This window comes from Lithobates pipiens, unplaced genomic scaffold (assembly GCF_037356315.1).
Source record: "Lithobates pipiens isolate NorthernLeopardFrog02 unplaced genomic scaffold, aLitPip1_a1.2 Scaffold_3, whole genome shotgun sequence".
NCBI classification, from domain to species: domain Eukaryota; kingdom Metazoa; phylum Chordata; class Amphibia; order Anura; family Ranidae; genus Lithobates; species Lithobates pipiens.
Window position 1 is genome coordinate 99510811 of NW_027507790.1, and position 13736 is coordinate 99524546.

The 13736-nt window shown below is 40.4% G+C and overlaps 1 protein-coding gene across 1 annotated transcript in view; it reads left to right on the plus strand.

Moving 5' to 3' along the window:
- The window catches only part of SUSD2 (sushi domain containing 2), a 263794-nt gene that overhangs the window by 137667 nt on the left and 112391 nt on the right, over positions 1-13736 (plus strand). The window contains exons 12-17 of the mRNA XM_077462081.1: positions 1478-1744; positions 3031-3207; positions 4004-4208; positions 5841-5992; positions 6506-6673; positions 10212-10386. Of these exons, the coding sequence (XP_077318207.1) occupies positions 1478-1744; positions 3031-3207; positions 4004-4208; positions 5841-5992; positions 6506-6673; positions 10212-10386 (1144 nt within the window). The remainder of the gene's footprint in view (positions 1-1477; positions 1745-3030; positions 3208-4003; positions 4209-5840; positions 5993-6505; positions 6674-10211; positions 10387-13736) is intronic.

Sequence of the window (13736 nt, forward strand, 5' to 3'; positions counted from 1 at the left end):
AATGAATTGGTTGACAGTGACTGCATCTTTAAAGGTCAATGATCTTAACGTTGCAAACAAATACTAATTACAGAGTGTATAACTTAATGAAATTCTGTTTAAAAAGCTTAGAAAGTTTTCCTGAGCATTTTTTGGGGCAGAAATCAGGAGAGAAAATCAGATAAAGGCATTGTCAGGTGGAATTCTGTGATCCCTGTGAGAGGTAATAAATACCTCTTATGCCGCGTACACATGACCGGACTTTCTGGCAGAAAAGGTCAGACGGAATCATTTCATCAGATATTCTGATCGCGTGTGGGCTTTATCTGACTTTTTTTTTCAAAAATTCTGAGGGACCTAGAAATAGAACGTTTTAAATCTTTCCGAAGGAATTCATTCCTATCGGGAAAACCGTTGAGACTGTATGCTATTCCGACGGACCAAAAATGACGCAAGGGCAGCTATTGGCTACTGGCTATTGAACTTCCTTTTTCTAGTCCGGTTGTACGTGTTGTACATCACCAGGTTTCAGAGCAACATCTCACTAGTGCAGGCAGTTAGGCACCAACATTGATTCAGCAACACCATAGGGTAAACAGAAATAATCATTATAAATAATGGGATTTTATAGGTGCCAGCTGGAAATAGAACACATAATTAAATGTTAAATGTTAAAAAGATACTGTGTTACAATATGTATCATTCATTACAAATATAAAAATAAACATTTTTAGGGTACTTACTGTAGATGCTTGTAACACAATTCTTGTACATATTATGTGCATATTGTCTGTGACCTATACCATCAGATAATCTTGTTTAATTGAACTTTAGCATGACAAATCATTGTTAATGGAATTTTAGCAAGTAGTTTCATGATGAGCTCCTTCAGCAAGAAATACTACTTGACAAGAATGTATCATATCCACTCAAGGAGAAGATTCGATGTCAAAGATCGCAATTCTGAGACAGTTGCAGCCATTGCCCGGGCATGGGCATAAGTGAACAGCAGGGGAAGCAGACAAGTACCAAGTACCCCCAATTTAAAATCAGAATAAAGAGCCAGGCAAGGGCAGTGCAAGGTAGATTACACAGAGGGGTGCCTACAAAATCTGCCAGCTCCTAAAACAAAGAGAGCTGGCCTCAGTCACTGGTGTAATAGCATACTTACACAAGTTTGCTGGGGATGTGGTGCCCATATGACTTCCCATCAACCTTTATATATTATTATTCAACATCAACACCTTAAAATAGGTTAGTGGACTTTCAATTCTGTAGTTGGCCTTTGTCTACACATGAAGTTTCTGTAGTAGTAAGTGCTCTATCCATGAGGTATTTATGTATGTAGATTCCCTTAAAAAAATTGGCAAAGGTATACTGTACTCCAGTATGTATAATTAGTCTTTAATTTAATTTATTTGCTAAACAAATTTGTGCCATTTTTTAAAATTCGTTTTTCCTCTTGCATTTTAAAAACCCTCTTTTTTTCTTCCTTTAGGGGCAGTAACCAATCAGACTTCACTCTTTCAGTATGACTCTCAAATACTTTTTGAACAGTACGCTTTTAAGCATGATCCTAGTTTCATGCCTACATTTCGTATTGAGGATGAGCAAAATGACCCACTGTTCCCGGAGGTAGAAAATATGTGTGGCAATGATTCATTCTGCAGATTTGATACCTTTACTACAAGAAAACTGGAAGTTGGCAATGCTACCAAGGTTTCACATCAAAGTCACCACATCTTGGTGGAGAACCTTAAACCAGGTAGATTAAATGTTCCTATTATCTATGCTGTATAAGCATGTTTTAAATGCAGAATCATGATAAAGCTGAGCAAATGCAATAAGTTAGACTCACACAAGATGTGCCTAAAAATGCCTGAAATATTGCACATTAAGTTAACAGATTGTGCCTGTTTGTAGATGCATCACTTTTTTAAGAATTTGACTTAAACAAAATTGTTTTTGTTTTGTTTTGGAGTGGAGAGGGATTAGACCCCCTGACAGGTTTTATTGATGTCTGTGCCCATTTGGGAGATTCCCCTTATCTATTTGAACTGTTTACCATTTTAATTGAAAGTTAAAGTAAAATAAAATCCAAAATGTTGGGTTGTCCCCAGAAACATTTGGAAGTCCCCAAGAAATTCCTTTAATTTTCAGGGATTTCCACTCTTTTCCTGTTCTGATATGGGACATGAAGTGAAGGGACATCTTCGCAATGGGACACAGATGGTGAAAAAGAATCCCACTCCTTGCCTCCACCTGTTGCCTCAACCAACAGGTGGAGGCAAGGAGTGATTAGCATCATGGGATTTCTCTCTTCATGGCCCCACAATTCACATGTTGAGGACACACACATCATTCTGCAAATTATGTTGGACATTGAGGGGCATCAAAGGTCATACACTTTGGCTCTCATCTTATTCTTGCCCTTCATCTGTCCCCCAGTGGATCCTTGCTGGTTCCTTCCCTTCAGCTCCCGGGATAGACATACCTTGCTGCCACCTGTTGGTTTATTGGCTTTTGACATGTTGGCTCAGTCCAGTATACACTGCATCTACTCCTGAAGAAGCGAGCAGCGATTTGTGAAACTCGTCAAGTTATAAGATGCCTGTGTATTACTGTACATCAACAAGTATAAAAATATATGCATGTGGCGACTTGGTAATGTTGTGTTTTATCACTGCCAAGTGGTTTGGCACCTTTGTTCATGCATCTCATATACGACAAATGTACAATTTTAATAAATTTATAAACCATATTTACTTAGTATACTCTCATTGATCTTTTTGTGCTCACCTCATTCAAAGTCTCAAGGGCATAATTCTTCTTTGTTGCATTTAATTTGGGGATGGAGCTGTGTCACTGGCAACACCAGACCGTTTACTTTTGTATCTAATGGAAGAATGGATAAGTTGTTTTTCAGAACTAAAACAGACAAGCTAACAATAACATAACAATATCTACTTAACAGTGGTCATGCAGTAGTACTTAGGTGAATACTATATTCTCTGTAATAACTGAAATCATTTTCTTGTGTTATTTTCTCAGTGGTCACATGTGGCTGGCTTGGGTCACCAGCAAATGGATCTAAGAATGGAACAAACTACCTAGCTGGCTTTACCGTCACATTTAGTTGTAACAGCGGTTTTGTACTGTCTGGGTCCAAACAGCGAACATGCCAATCTAATGGAAATTGGTCTGGGGCACCAGCTCAGTGTTTATTAGGTAAGAAATGTAAGACTACATAGTACTTTTTTTTTTAAATGTTAAGTTTTATTATACTATTATTTGCGGCTGTTTATAACTGGGGTAATCAATTATGAACACCTTCAAGTGTTTTAATCAAGGCTACTGTTCAGGTCTCAATATCAAGATGATTTATATACATAGTATTCTGATTACTGATTACACATGCTGCATTTATCTTTTAATATTCAGTGCTTCAATCACAACTAGCACCCAAGTCTAAGTAGGACCAAGACATAACCCCAGTAAGGGATGACCAGAAGACTGTAGAAGACTGCTCTCCTTATTGTTGTAGAAAGAGAAGACTTGTCTTGTAGATAATCGAAGCATTAAAGTGATGAGATTACACTAGAGGATTATTGATTGTCTTTCAATTAAGTTGCTCCTAGATTATTATAATTTTTTGGAGTTAACTAAATTAAGTATTATACAATTTGTTCAAAGGCACCAAAATATTTTAATTTCATTAATGAAGGTGACAGTTTTATGTGTTACCACTGACCTTCTAACAGATTCCTGATCAGCATGGTGTCAACAGCCAATATAAGTCACAGATGAAGTCTCCTGGTCCAAGTTCTTGGGACTCAGGAACATTTGTAACAAACATAGCGCTTGATACATTATCAATAGTTCAATTTATAAAGTAATAACTCATTTTCAAAATCAAAAATAATGTGCAGTGAATCTAATTATTGTATATATTATACCTGGATATGTACTGTAGGCCGGAAATATAGGCTTGCATATTAATCCGATTTTTTATTTTATTAACCAGGAAGTGACAATTCCTGTTCTATGCAGTGTGGACAAATTCTGCGTCAATGCTCCTGTCATGTAACCTGTCAGAATCTTGGCAACTGCTGTCCAGACTACCGCACATTCTGTGTGCGTATTACACCAGAGTCTGGCTTGTTGATGGGGGGCAGAGACTTTGTCATTTTGGGTGTGACCTTTGATGAAAGCTCTGTGGTGAAATGCAGGTATGGTATGTAAAAAGTAAAGCTGGAAATGTAACTAAAAATATCATTGCATTCCTTTGAGATTATTGTGTAGGATTTACCAAGAGTGTAATTTTTAAACACAAAGAAGTCATCCAACACAGTTCAGCAGGAAGCACTCACAAGGCATAGCCAAACAACGATTATATATTACTGTATGCTCTTTTAACAATAGAAGGTTTCCATTCATCAGTTCATTCACAAGATGCAGATAAAATGTCTATAAACATTGTTTCATAAAATAAGCTTGGCAAACTATGAGCAACATGAATATTTGTTATTTGCTTATCAAGTAATATATGTAGACATATAGCACACATAACCCAATTTAAGACATCTGCTTCTGATATCCCTGTACCCCACTCTTTAAGTGCCTATTTTAGGATGAAAGGATAGTTCTGGTATAATATGAGGAAACATGTTAATAATGTTACTCTTTATAACCTAATTATATACAGTATAGTCATAGAAAGCAAGTCTTAAGGTATTTTCTAACAGAATTAAATTTGTTCTAAAAAAAAATGACTAAAATATAAAGTACACTTCTAAATAAACTACAAAGTTAGTGCTCATTGGGAATGAGCAAGTTTTGAAATTCCTGCATAATGTAAACATACATCACCAATGTCCATGATAAATACGCTGGGCCTATAATTTAATTTAAATTGAAGAAAGTAATATGCCCTTTGATTAGCTTGCCAGCCTTCAAAATAATTGACTTTACTTTACCGTGTATGTCAGTCCAATAGCTTTTTTGATTTAGATAGAGTAGGGAATTATTAAAACCCTTGTAAGGTAGTACTTTTGCTGTCTGTGTTTCCTGGAAGAATGTTCCTTTCATTTTTTCTCCTGTAGATGCAACAGCAAGTAGGCGAAAATCTCTCCAAAGTAAAAGGAAATTTCTATTTTAAGACAGTTTTGACTGGAACAGGTCCCCTTTATATATTTTATCCTTACCTTTTTTTCTGAAGAAAATGTAAAACTTTTGGAATTTAGATCACTTTCTTCTTTGGTGATAATGGTCACCAGGATTGAGAGGTTTAATCTAGCTAGGGGGACACAGGTACATTAATAAAATCAGATTGGTCGTCTAATCATTCCCCACTCTAAAATTCAACCTAAAGCAAACCTGTCAAATCATTTTTTGAATAAATGTTTTGTAAAAGAGAAGGCACCTGTAGGTGGTTCCTATTCTTTCTACCAGCTAGCAAAGTCTAGTCTTTAGAAAAGTGTGCACCTTCTTGACCTTGACCCATTTTGTTACAAAGGATTGAGTTTTTTTTGGGATAAGGCTATACCAAACTACCGTCCCTCTATTTAGTCAGACAGCCTCCATAACCAACTAGGAAACTCTATCTAGACATGGAGATGGTGGTTGGGTGGAACTTACCCCTAGTGAGGAAACTCAAACCCATAGCAAAAAAATGAAACCAGTTTGAGAGGTCCTAGACCTAATAAAGGTAACAGCAGTTTCTAGCACTAATAAAGATAATTACAGGTACTTTGTATTGTATTCTATTTTGATTCTAACTTTTAATTGTTTTAACTTTTTTGAAGTCTAAAATTTACAAAAAGTATACATTTATGATTATTGCATGCTGTATCTTTTATCAGGTTTAACGAAGAAATCCTTGTGAATGGTTATGTGGATGAAATGAGAAAAGCCCATTGTGTGTCACCTCTACTGTATGAGACTGGACGTATTCCATTTGAAATATCTGTGGATGGAGGGAAAACATATCCCCACTCTGGCACTTGGCTGTCAGGTAATTATGGGAACCTTTGCAGTGAATATCCAAGATAAGAGTAGCTCCAATGTAAAGATTACCACCTTCTTGTTACTGAGGCATACTACCCTTTAATGGGCACCTTTACACCCTTTGAATTCCGGCCACACTGACATAACCTAAAATGTTTCCAAAGAGCTACAATCAATACTGCAATTAAATAACCAGATATATATTTTCACAGAGGCAGAATCAGTTCCATACTCATGCAGCCAGGAATAATCAATGCCATAGTGCTAGTAAAGCATGGACATACGTAGATGGGGGTCTTAAAAATAAGCCTGCAGATATTTGCTGACAGCAGATGGCATTTATGAGTTATTCTGATGTGGACCTTAAATACAGTTGAAATACTCACTTCTCTTTGCATGTTAGAATAAAGAGTATTGTTAGAAAATGAATAGAAATTTCTAGAGATGGGTTTTAAAATATTGTGACTCAATAAATAATGTGTGTTTTGAGAGCTCATATTTTTTCCTTTTGTTTCTACAGTGCATCCTGGAAAAGTGTCAGAGTCAGAAAAATGTACTCTAGTGAATGAAACAAAATGGCAGTACTATGGCACACCCAATTATGATGGCAACTTGACAGTTAAATGGGATCCAAACACGTTTAAGGAGAACTCAATTAACATAGAGGTCTGGGGCTATGAGGAATCAGGTAACGTGAAAGCAATGCATTATGTTCTTTTAGTTAATATTATTATTATTATTATACAGTATTTGTGTAGCACTGACAGTTTACACATCACTTTACAACTTTTAGGTAGACAGTACAAATACAATGAACTTTAATACAGTAGGAATCAAAGGACCCTGCTCATTAGAGCTTACAATCTAAGAGGTAGGATCAAGAGATACAAGAGGTAGTAACTGTGGAGTATGTGCTGAAGGAGAAAATAAATGTAAATATGTTAGGTGGGGCCAGATAGGCTTCTCTAAAAAGATGCGTTTTTAGGGATTGTCTGAATGTGGGCAAAGTAGGAGATAGTCGGACAGATTGGGGTAGAGCATTCCAGAGGATGGGAGAGGCTCAGGAGAAGTCCTGGGGGCCAGCAAAGGATGAGGTGACAAGGGTGCTAGAGAGCAGGAAGTCTTGGGAGGAGCAAAGCGAAAGACGGCTACAGCGCGGACGCCAATTGCTGGGAGGCCATCCCTGGACGTCCTCCTGTTTACTTCCGTGATACGAACACCTGCGAGCGCGCATCGGGGAAATTCTGTGCTGGCCGTGTCCCTTGGACACAGCCAGTCACAGATCGCTGTAAATGGCCAATCACAGCGGCCATTTACAGTGTGATCTGAGTGTCCAATGAGAGATGCTCTCATATGTAAACACATGAGATCATCTCTCATCGCTGGCTCTCACTCCTCACACAGAGACAGCGTGTGAGGAGGGAGAAACCAACAGCTGCATCGAAAAATAAGGTGCCCACAGTACATCTCACTGCCATCTGTCCCCACTGTCACCTGTTCCCACTGCCACTTGTTAGTGCCATCTGTCTCCAGTGCCACCTGTCAGTGCTACCTGTCCCAAATGCCATCTGTCCCCAGTGCCATTTATAAGTGCCATCTGTCATCAGTGCCACATCAGTGCCATGCATCATCAGTGCCACATCAGTGCCACGTGTCATCAGTGCCACATATTAGTGCCATCTGTCATCAATGCCACATATTAGTGCCATCTGTCATGAGTGCCACGTATCAGTGCCAACTGTCATCAATGCCATCTGTTATCAGTTTCACATGTCATCAGTGCCACGTATCAGTGCCGTCTGTCATTACTGTAACGTGCCATCAGTGACATGTATTTGTGTCATCTGTCATCAGTGCCACGTATTAGTTCCACCGGTCATCGGTGCCACGTGTTATCAGTGCCACATATTAGTGCCATCTATCATCAGTGCCACATCAGTGTCACATGTCATCAGTGCCACATATCAGTGCCATCTGTCATCAGTGCCACGTCAGTGTCACGTGTCATTGTCCTGGTGCTCCAGGGCCTTCAAAAGTGTAATAGGTAGTCAACAAGTTAGATGTGTCATTTATGCACCTAGAACACGTGATGGTGCTCCCTGCATGTTGGGCATCTCTAAGTGGCTAGGCTGTGGAAAAGTCCTACACATGTGGTATCATAATACTCAGGAGGAGTAGCAGAGTGTATTTTTATTTTTTTTATTTTGCTTTTATGGGTGAGATTGACAACCTGCGAGCGCCATCGCCGGGGGCCAGCGCCGAGCCGGCTCGCATCAGGAAAGGAAAAATGTTTATTTTCCTTTCCCGATAAGCAACAAGCATCGCTGGCCAGGTTCACACTGGTGCGAGGACCCGAATTGGATTCCTGCCAATACCAGGCACTGTATTTGGTATGAATCCTAAGGGAGAACTCCACACCAAATAAAAAAAATGGCATGGGTTCCCCCTCCGGAGGCATACCAGGCCCTTAGGTCCGGTAGAGATATTAAGGGGAATCCCCTACACCAAAAAAAACGGTGTGGGGTCCCCCCAAAAATCCATACCAGACGCCTATCCGAGCACGCAGCCTGGCCGGTCAGGAAAGGGGGTGGGGACGAGCGATCTCCCCCCCCTGAGCCGTACCAGGCCGCGTGCCATCAACATGGGGGGGTGGGTGCTTTGGGGGAAGGGGGGTGCCCTGCGGCCCCCCCACCCCAAAGCACCCTGTCCCCATGTTGATGAGGACAAGGGCCTCTTCCCGACAACCCTGGCCGTTGGTTGTCGGGGTCTATGGGCGGGGAGCTTATCGGAATCTGGGAGCCCCCTTATTAAAGGATCCCGGCCCAATATACCCCTACCCATTCACCTGTGAAAAAAAATGTAAAAAAAGCACAACACACAAGGTTTAAAAATAATTTATTGCACTGCTCTGGGGGCCTTCCCTCTTGGGGGGTCTTCTTGCCGGACTCCTCCGCTATCTTCTTCTCTTTTACTAGCTCTTTTACTAGCGGACGAGCCCGGCTTTCTTCTTTGCCGCCGCCCGGGGGTCTTCTTCTGACTTTGGGGGTCTTGTCCCCCTCTTCGGTTCTTCTTGCCGGGCCTCCGCTTTCTTCCTTTAGCTCTTTTACTAGCGGAGGCCCGGTCTTCTGTCGCGGCCGCCTCTTCTTCCGACTTTCGGGGGTCTTGTTCCCCTCTTCAGTTCTTCTTGCCGGGCCATCGTTCCTTCTTCCAGCTCTTTTACTAGCGGTCTGCTGACGGGATCGTGCTGGTTAGAGAAGCCTGTCGCCGTAACCAGCGCGTCGCGATCTCGCTGGAAACACAATATCGGCAGCACCTACTGTACCTTGGAATGTCTACTTTCAAAAAAGGGGTAATTTGGGGGGTATTTGTACTTTCCTGGCTTGTTCGGGTCGCAAGAAATGAGATCGGCCACCAGTACATCAGGTGTGATCAATTTTTTATGATTTGCACCACAGTTGTAGACTCTCTAACTTTCACAAAGACCAAATAATATCCACTAATTTGGGTTATTTTTACCAAATATATGTAGCAGTATAAATTGTGGCAAAAATTTATGAAGAAAAAATAATAACTTGCAAAAATTTTTTACAGAAACTAAGAAAAATGTTTTTTTTCAAAATTTTTGGTCTTTTTTCATGTATAGCGCAAAAAATGAAGGTGATCAAATACCACATAAAGAAAGTTCTAATTGTATGAAAAAAAGGACAAAAATTTATTTGGGTACAGTATTACATGACTGAGTAATTGTCATTCAAAGTGTGAGAGCACTGAAAGCTGAAAATTGGTCTGGTCACAAGGAGGTTTTAAGTGCCCAGTTGTCAAGTGGTTAAAAGCTTTGTGGTGACATTGGTTAGGAAGATGTATCGGAGGTTGAGACAGTAAGCTTTGGGCAGCAATTGAATGTGGGGCCGAAAGGATAGTTCAGAGTCCAGGATTACACCTAGGTCCTTGGCGTGGGGGGATGGGTTGATAGTTGAGCCATTGATTTTAACAGAGAATTCAGGGGAAGAGGCACGTGGGGGAGGAAATATCATAAGCTTGGTTTTGGATAGTTTAAATATTTATTGGCTTATTAATGTCCGTGTTTATCTGTAAGATTATCAGTTTTACCAGTCATTAACAGATGTGATTGTTTCCTCTTTATTTAGAGAGCATGGAAACTAAAGTAGGAAATTAAATTTATTGTTCTAGTCTTCATAAATGTTCTTCTTTTCTATAATGGACAGGAAAACCTTATACAGAGTCCTGGACAGCAGCCTGGAAATATCTCTATACCTTGGTACATAAATATGCTAACAACGGGAGTTACACTTTTATCCCTCATCCAGCATTGCCAGAACATAGCATCTATGAGTTTGGAAGCCTAAGGATTGTGCCAAGTCAACATTCTAATGGCGAGAGGTAATTAAACAAAAAAAAATAAATAAAATACATTAACATTATTTGAATTGTGCTATATGTTTTTCATTTGGAAAGAGTGGGAAGGACTCAGAACCAGGGCTGGATTTCCCACAAGGTCACTAAGGTCAGGCCTCGGGGCAGCAGTGGTGCAGGGGTGGTGCCGCTCCTGCGGTGAATTCTGGGCTTTCGCTCCCCCCCCCCGCACTAACATAGCCGGCAGCGCCATCACTTGCTACTTTGCCTAGGCTGTGTGAGGCCATGAGAGACAGGTGCGTGCGCGTGATGACTTCCTGGTGGAGAACAAAGCAAGGTCACTGGCAGAGGCGGAGCGTTACCCTCCTCTGTGCTGACTGTGCGACCGGGAGTGGGGATCTCTGTGACCAGTAACGTGACTCGTGACGTGAGGAGAAGAGACAAGTCACGAGAAAAAGATGGAGAACTATACCCTCTCTGCACGGCCGGCATCATCTCCCCCAGGCCAGGAGCGGGGGTCTGAGACTGTGATGTCACCACCACCAGAAAAAGAAGGGGAACCCCCAGGCTGCTGCAGCCAGCAGGGATCATTAGCACTGAGTGCAGCCTAGCAGGTACCTCTTGAAGATGATTGGTGATCATGTTGTGCAGTGCATGTGTGTGTGCTACTGTGCCAGGCTCAAGCAGAAGTAAGCAGCCAGTTAAATATTATAGTGCTGGATTATATAAATATGCATAGCACTAGCAGGACATTTGATAAAGGCGAAGCTTCAATTTTAGAGCTCTACAAAACATTCAAAGCAGAAAAATTGCAGGTTATTTACCCTAATATTCATATAGCAATGTGTATTTATCTTTGCACTCTGGTTACTAACTGTTCAGCAGAACGGTTTTTTTCATGTCTGAAACGAGTAAAGAACTTTTAACGATCATCTTTTGGTCAAGAAGCTGTACTTGCCAAAGTCAGAACTTTTAAATACTTTGTCCTATGAAGATATTATTGATGAGTTTGGCAAATGAAAAAAACAAAAGAACTAAAGAACTAAAAACTTGTAGGGAGTTTCTTACTGCTATAATCTTTAAAAGGCATTTTCGGCATTACAGAGTATTTTCAGTCAGTAGTTTTAGTCTGTAAAATTAAAACCAGTTATTTTGTGTGTGTGTGGGGGGGGCTTTGAAGGACCCGGCCTTGGGGCAGCAAAGAGAGTAAATCCAAAGGGAGTCAAATTTTACCTGTAGTCTATATCACCCTTTTAAAGATTTCCCCTCAGTTCCTGATGGGACAGAATGTGATGGGAATTCCTTCTAATGTGGACACAAACTGCAACAAAATCCTTTTTTTTTAGTGGATGACACTATCTGGCTGCTGTTACTGTCAACATCTTTGTGACCCAGTGACAACCGCTTCCCTGATTTCTTTCTTGGTGTCACAATAATTCTAATGATCCCAGTGAGATTATTGACACCAATAAAAAATAAAGAAAGATACTTCTCAAGTCTGTCCAAAACTAAAATAACAATGTTTAGCTGAAGTTGGGCTTGAACTAATTAATCTCAGAGTTTGCACATACTACTATATAAAACACATAGTGTTAAAGTGGTTGTAAAGGCTCAAGGTTTTTTACCTTCATACATTCTATGCATGAAGGTAAAAAACCCTCTATGTGCAGCAGCCCCCCACCCCAGCTTCCCCGACTCCAAATATTTACCTCTCGATCCAGCGAACTGGCTCTCCCAAGTCTCTTCCTCCTTATTGGCTGAGTCAGCACTCCCACTACTGTTAATCACAGCTAGTAAGCCAATGAGCCAATGTGTGTGAATGAACACATAGAGCAGTGGTTCAGGAGCGAGCCTGCTAAGGTGCCCACATAGCAAAATGATTGCTATGGGGGCGCTCAGCAGGAGGGAGGGGCCAGGAGCACCGGTAAAGGACCATAAAAGGGGAGGTTTGGGGCTGCTCTGTGCAAAACCATTGCACAGAGCAGGGAAGTATGGCATGTTTGTTATTTTTAAGAAAAAACAAACCTGTCTTTATTATAACTTTAATGACAAAAGTAACCCTTTGGTCTGAAAATATATTTATATATTTATTTATGCAGGACCTTGAAAATTTTTTTAGTATAACATATCATTTATAACAAGCATTACTTGTTATAATGAGGTGTGATCTACTATTGCTACAATTAACACACCCAATCCATTTTGCATTTGAAATTATAACAAAGAATAAAAAAAGATTATCTTAAAAGAGCAAGCTTGTGTTCTAGGGCAGACTATAGCAATCCAAAGTTTTTTATACTTTTCCCAGTGTCTTTTCTTAGGCTAAAGGGGGTACACACTATGAGAAAATCAGGAGAAAAATTCAGCACGAGGCACGATCGTTTGATTTTCCTACAGTGTGTACACAACTTTCGACATCCGATTTTGACTTTGCAAACAAAAATTTCTGAAAGGACAAACGCCATTTTTTTTCTTGTGTACATAATATACAATAAATCACTGGGAGACAGCAGTTACAGTAGCCCTCTCCCTCTGGAAATATATGAATCAGTTAATATGAATACAACTTCTTATACAGGCATACCCCACTTTTAAGTACACAATGGGGTTTATTTACTAAAGCTGTAAAGTGCAAAATCAGGCTCACTTCTGAAAGAAACCAATAAGCTTTGAGATATTATTACCAAAGCTTAATTGAACAAGCTGGGGTTAAAAGCTCATTGGTTTCTAAGCAGAAGTGAGCCCGATTTTGCACTTTCCAGCTTTAGTAAATAATACCCATTGCGTACTTAAAAGTGGGGTATGCCTGTACAGTCCTCTGCACAATAACAGGACTTTTCAATCCCAAATAGGTAAACAGAACATGCATACGTTAATATTTGGCTGATTTTTAATAAAGTGATGTACCCAATTATTGAACCACTCCCACCCCTGACTATTTCAACCCCATCAAGCTTTTCAACATTCTACAGGTGTTGGCTTACAGGTGTTGCAAAATATCTCTCTTGCTGCCCATCAGACTTTGTTAGTACAGGATTGCCCCCCCCCCCCCCCCCCTCATAGGGAAACTTACAGTTCCAGGTGCAGCAGTCCTGGCCTGAGAAGCTGGCAACCATCCAGTCAGTAGAGAAGTGAAGGTATTCAATCAAAAAATCTCTGAACACCAGCAGATATTCTCTGTGAAGTCTGAAAACAAGGCAATCAGCAGGAAACATGGTGTGCTGACTTCAAACATAGGAGAAGCTGCCATGTAGATTTCAAAATGGAAGTGAGTACTGTAGGACCACCTCTTCCTCCATCCAATATTTCCTATTCCTCTTGGGGCAGAAGCCCTTATTAGGGGTGGCCACTGCTGCTTCTTCAAAAGAAAAACACAC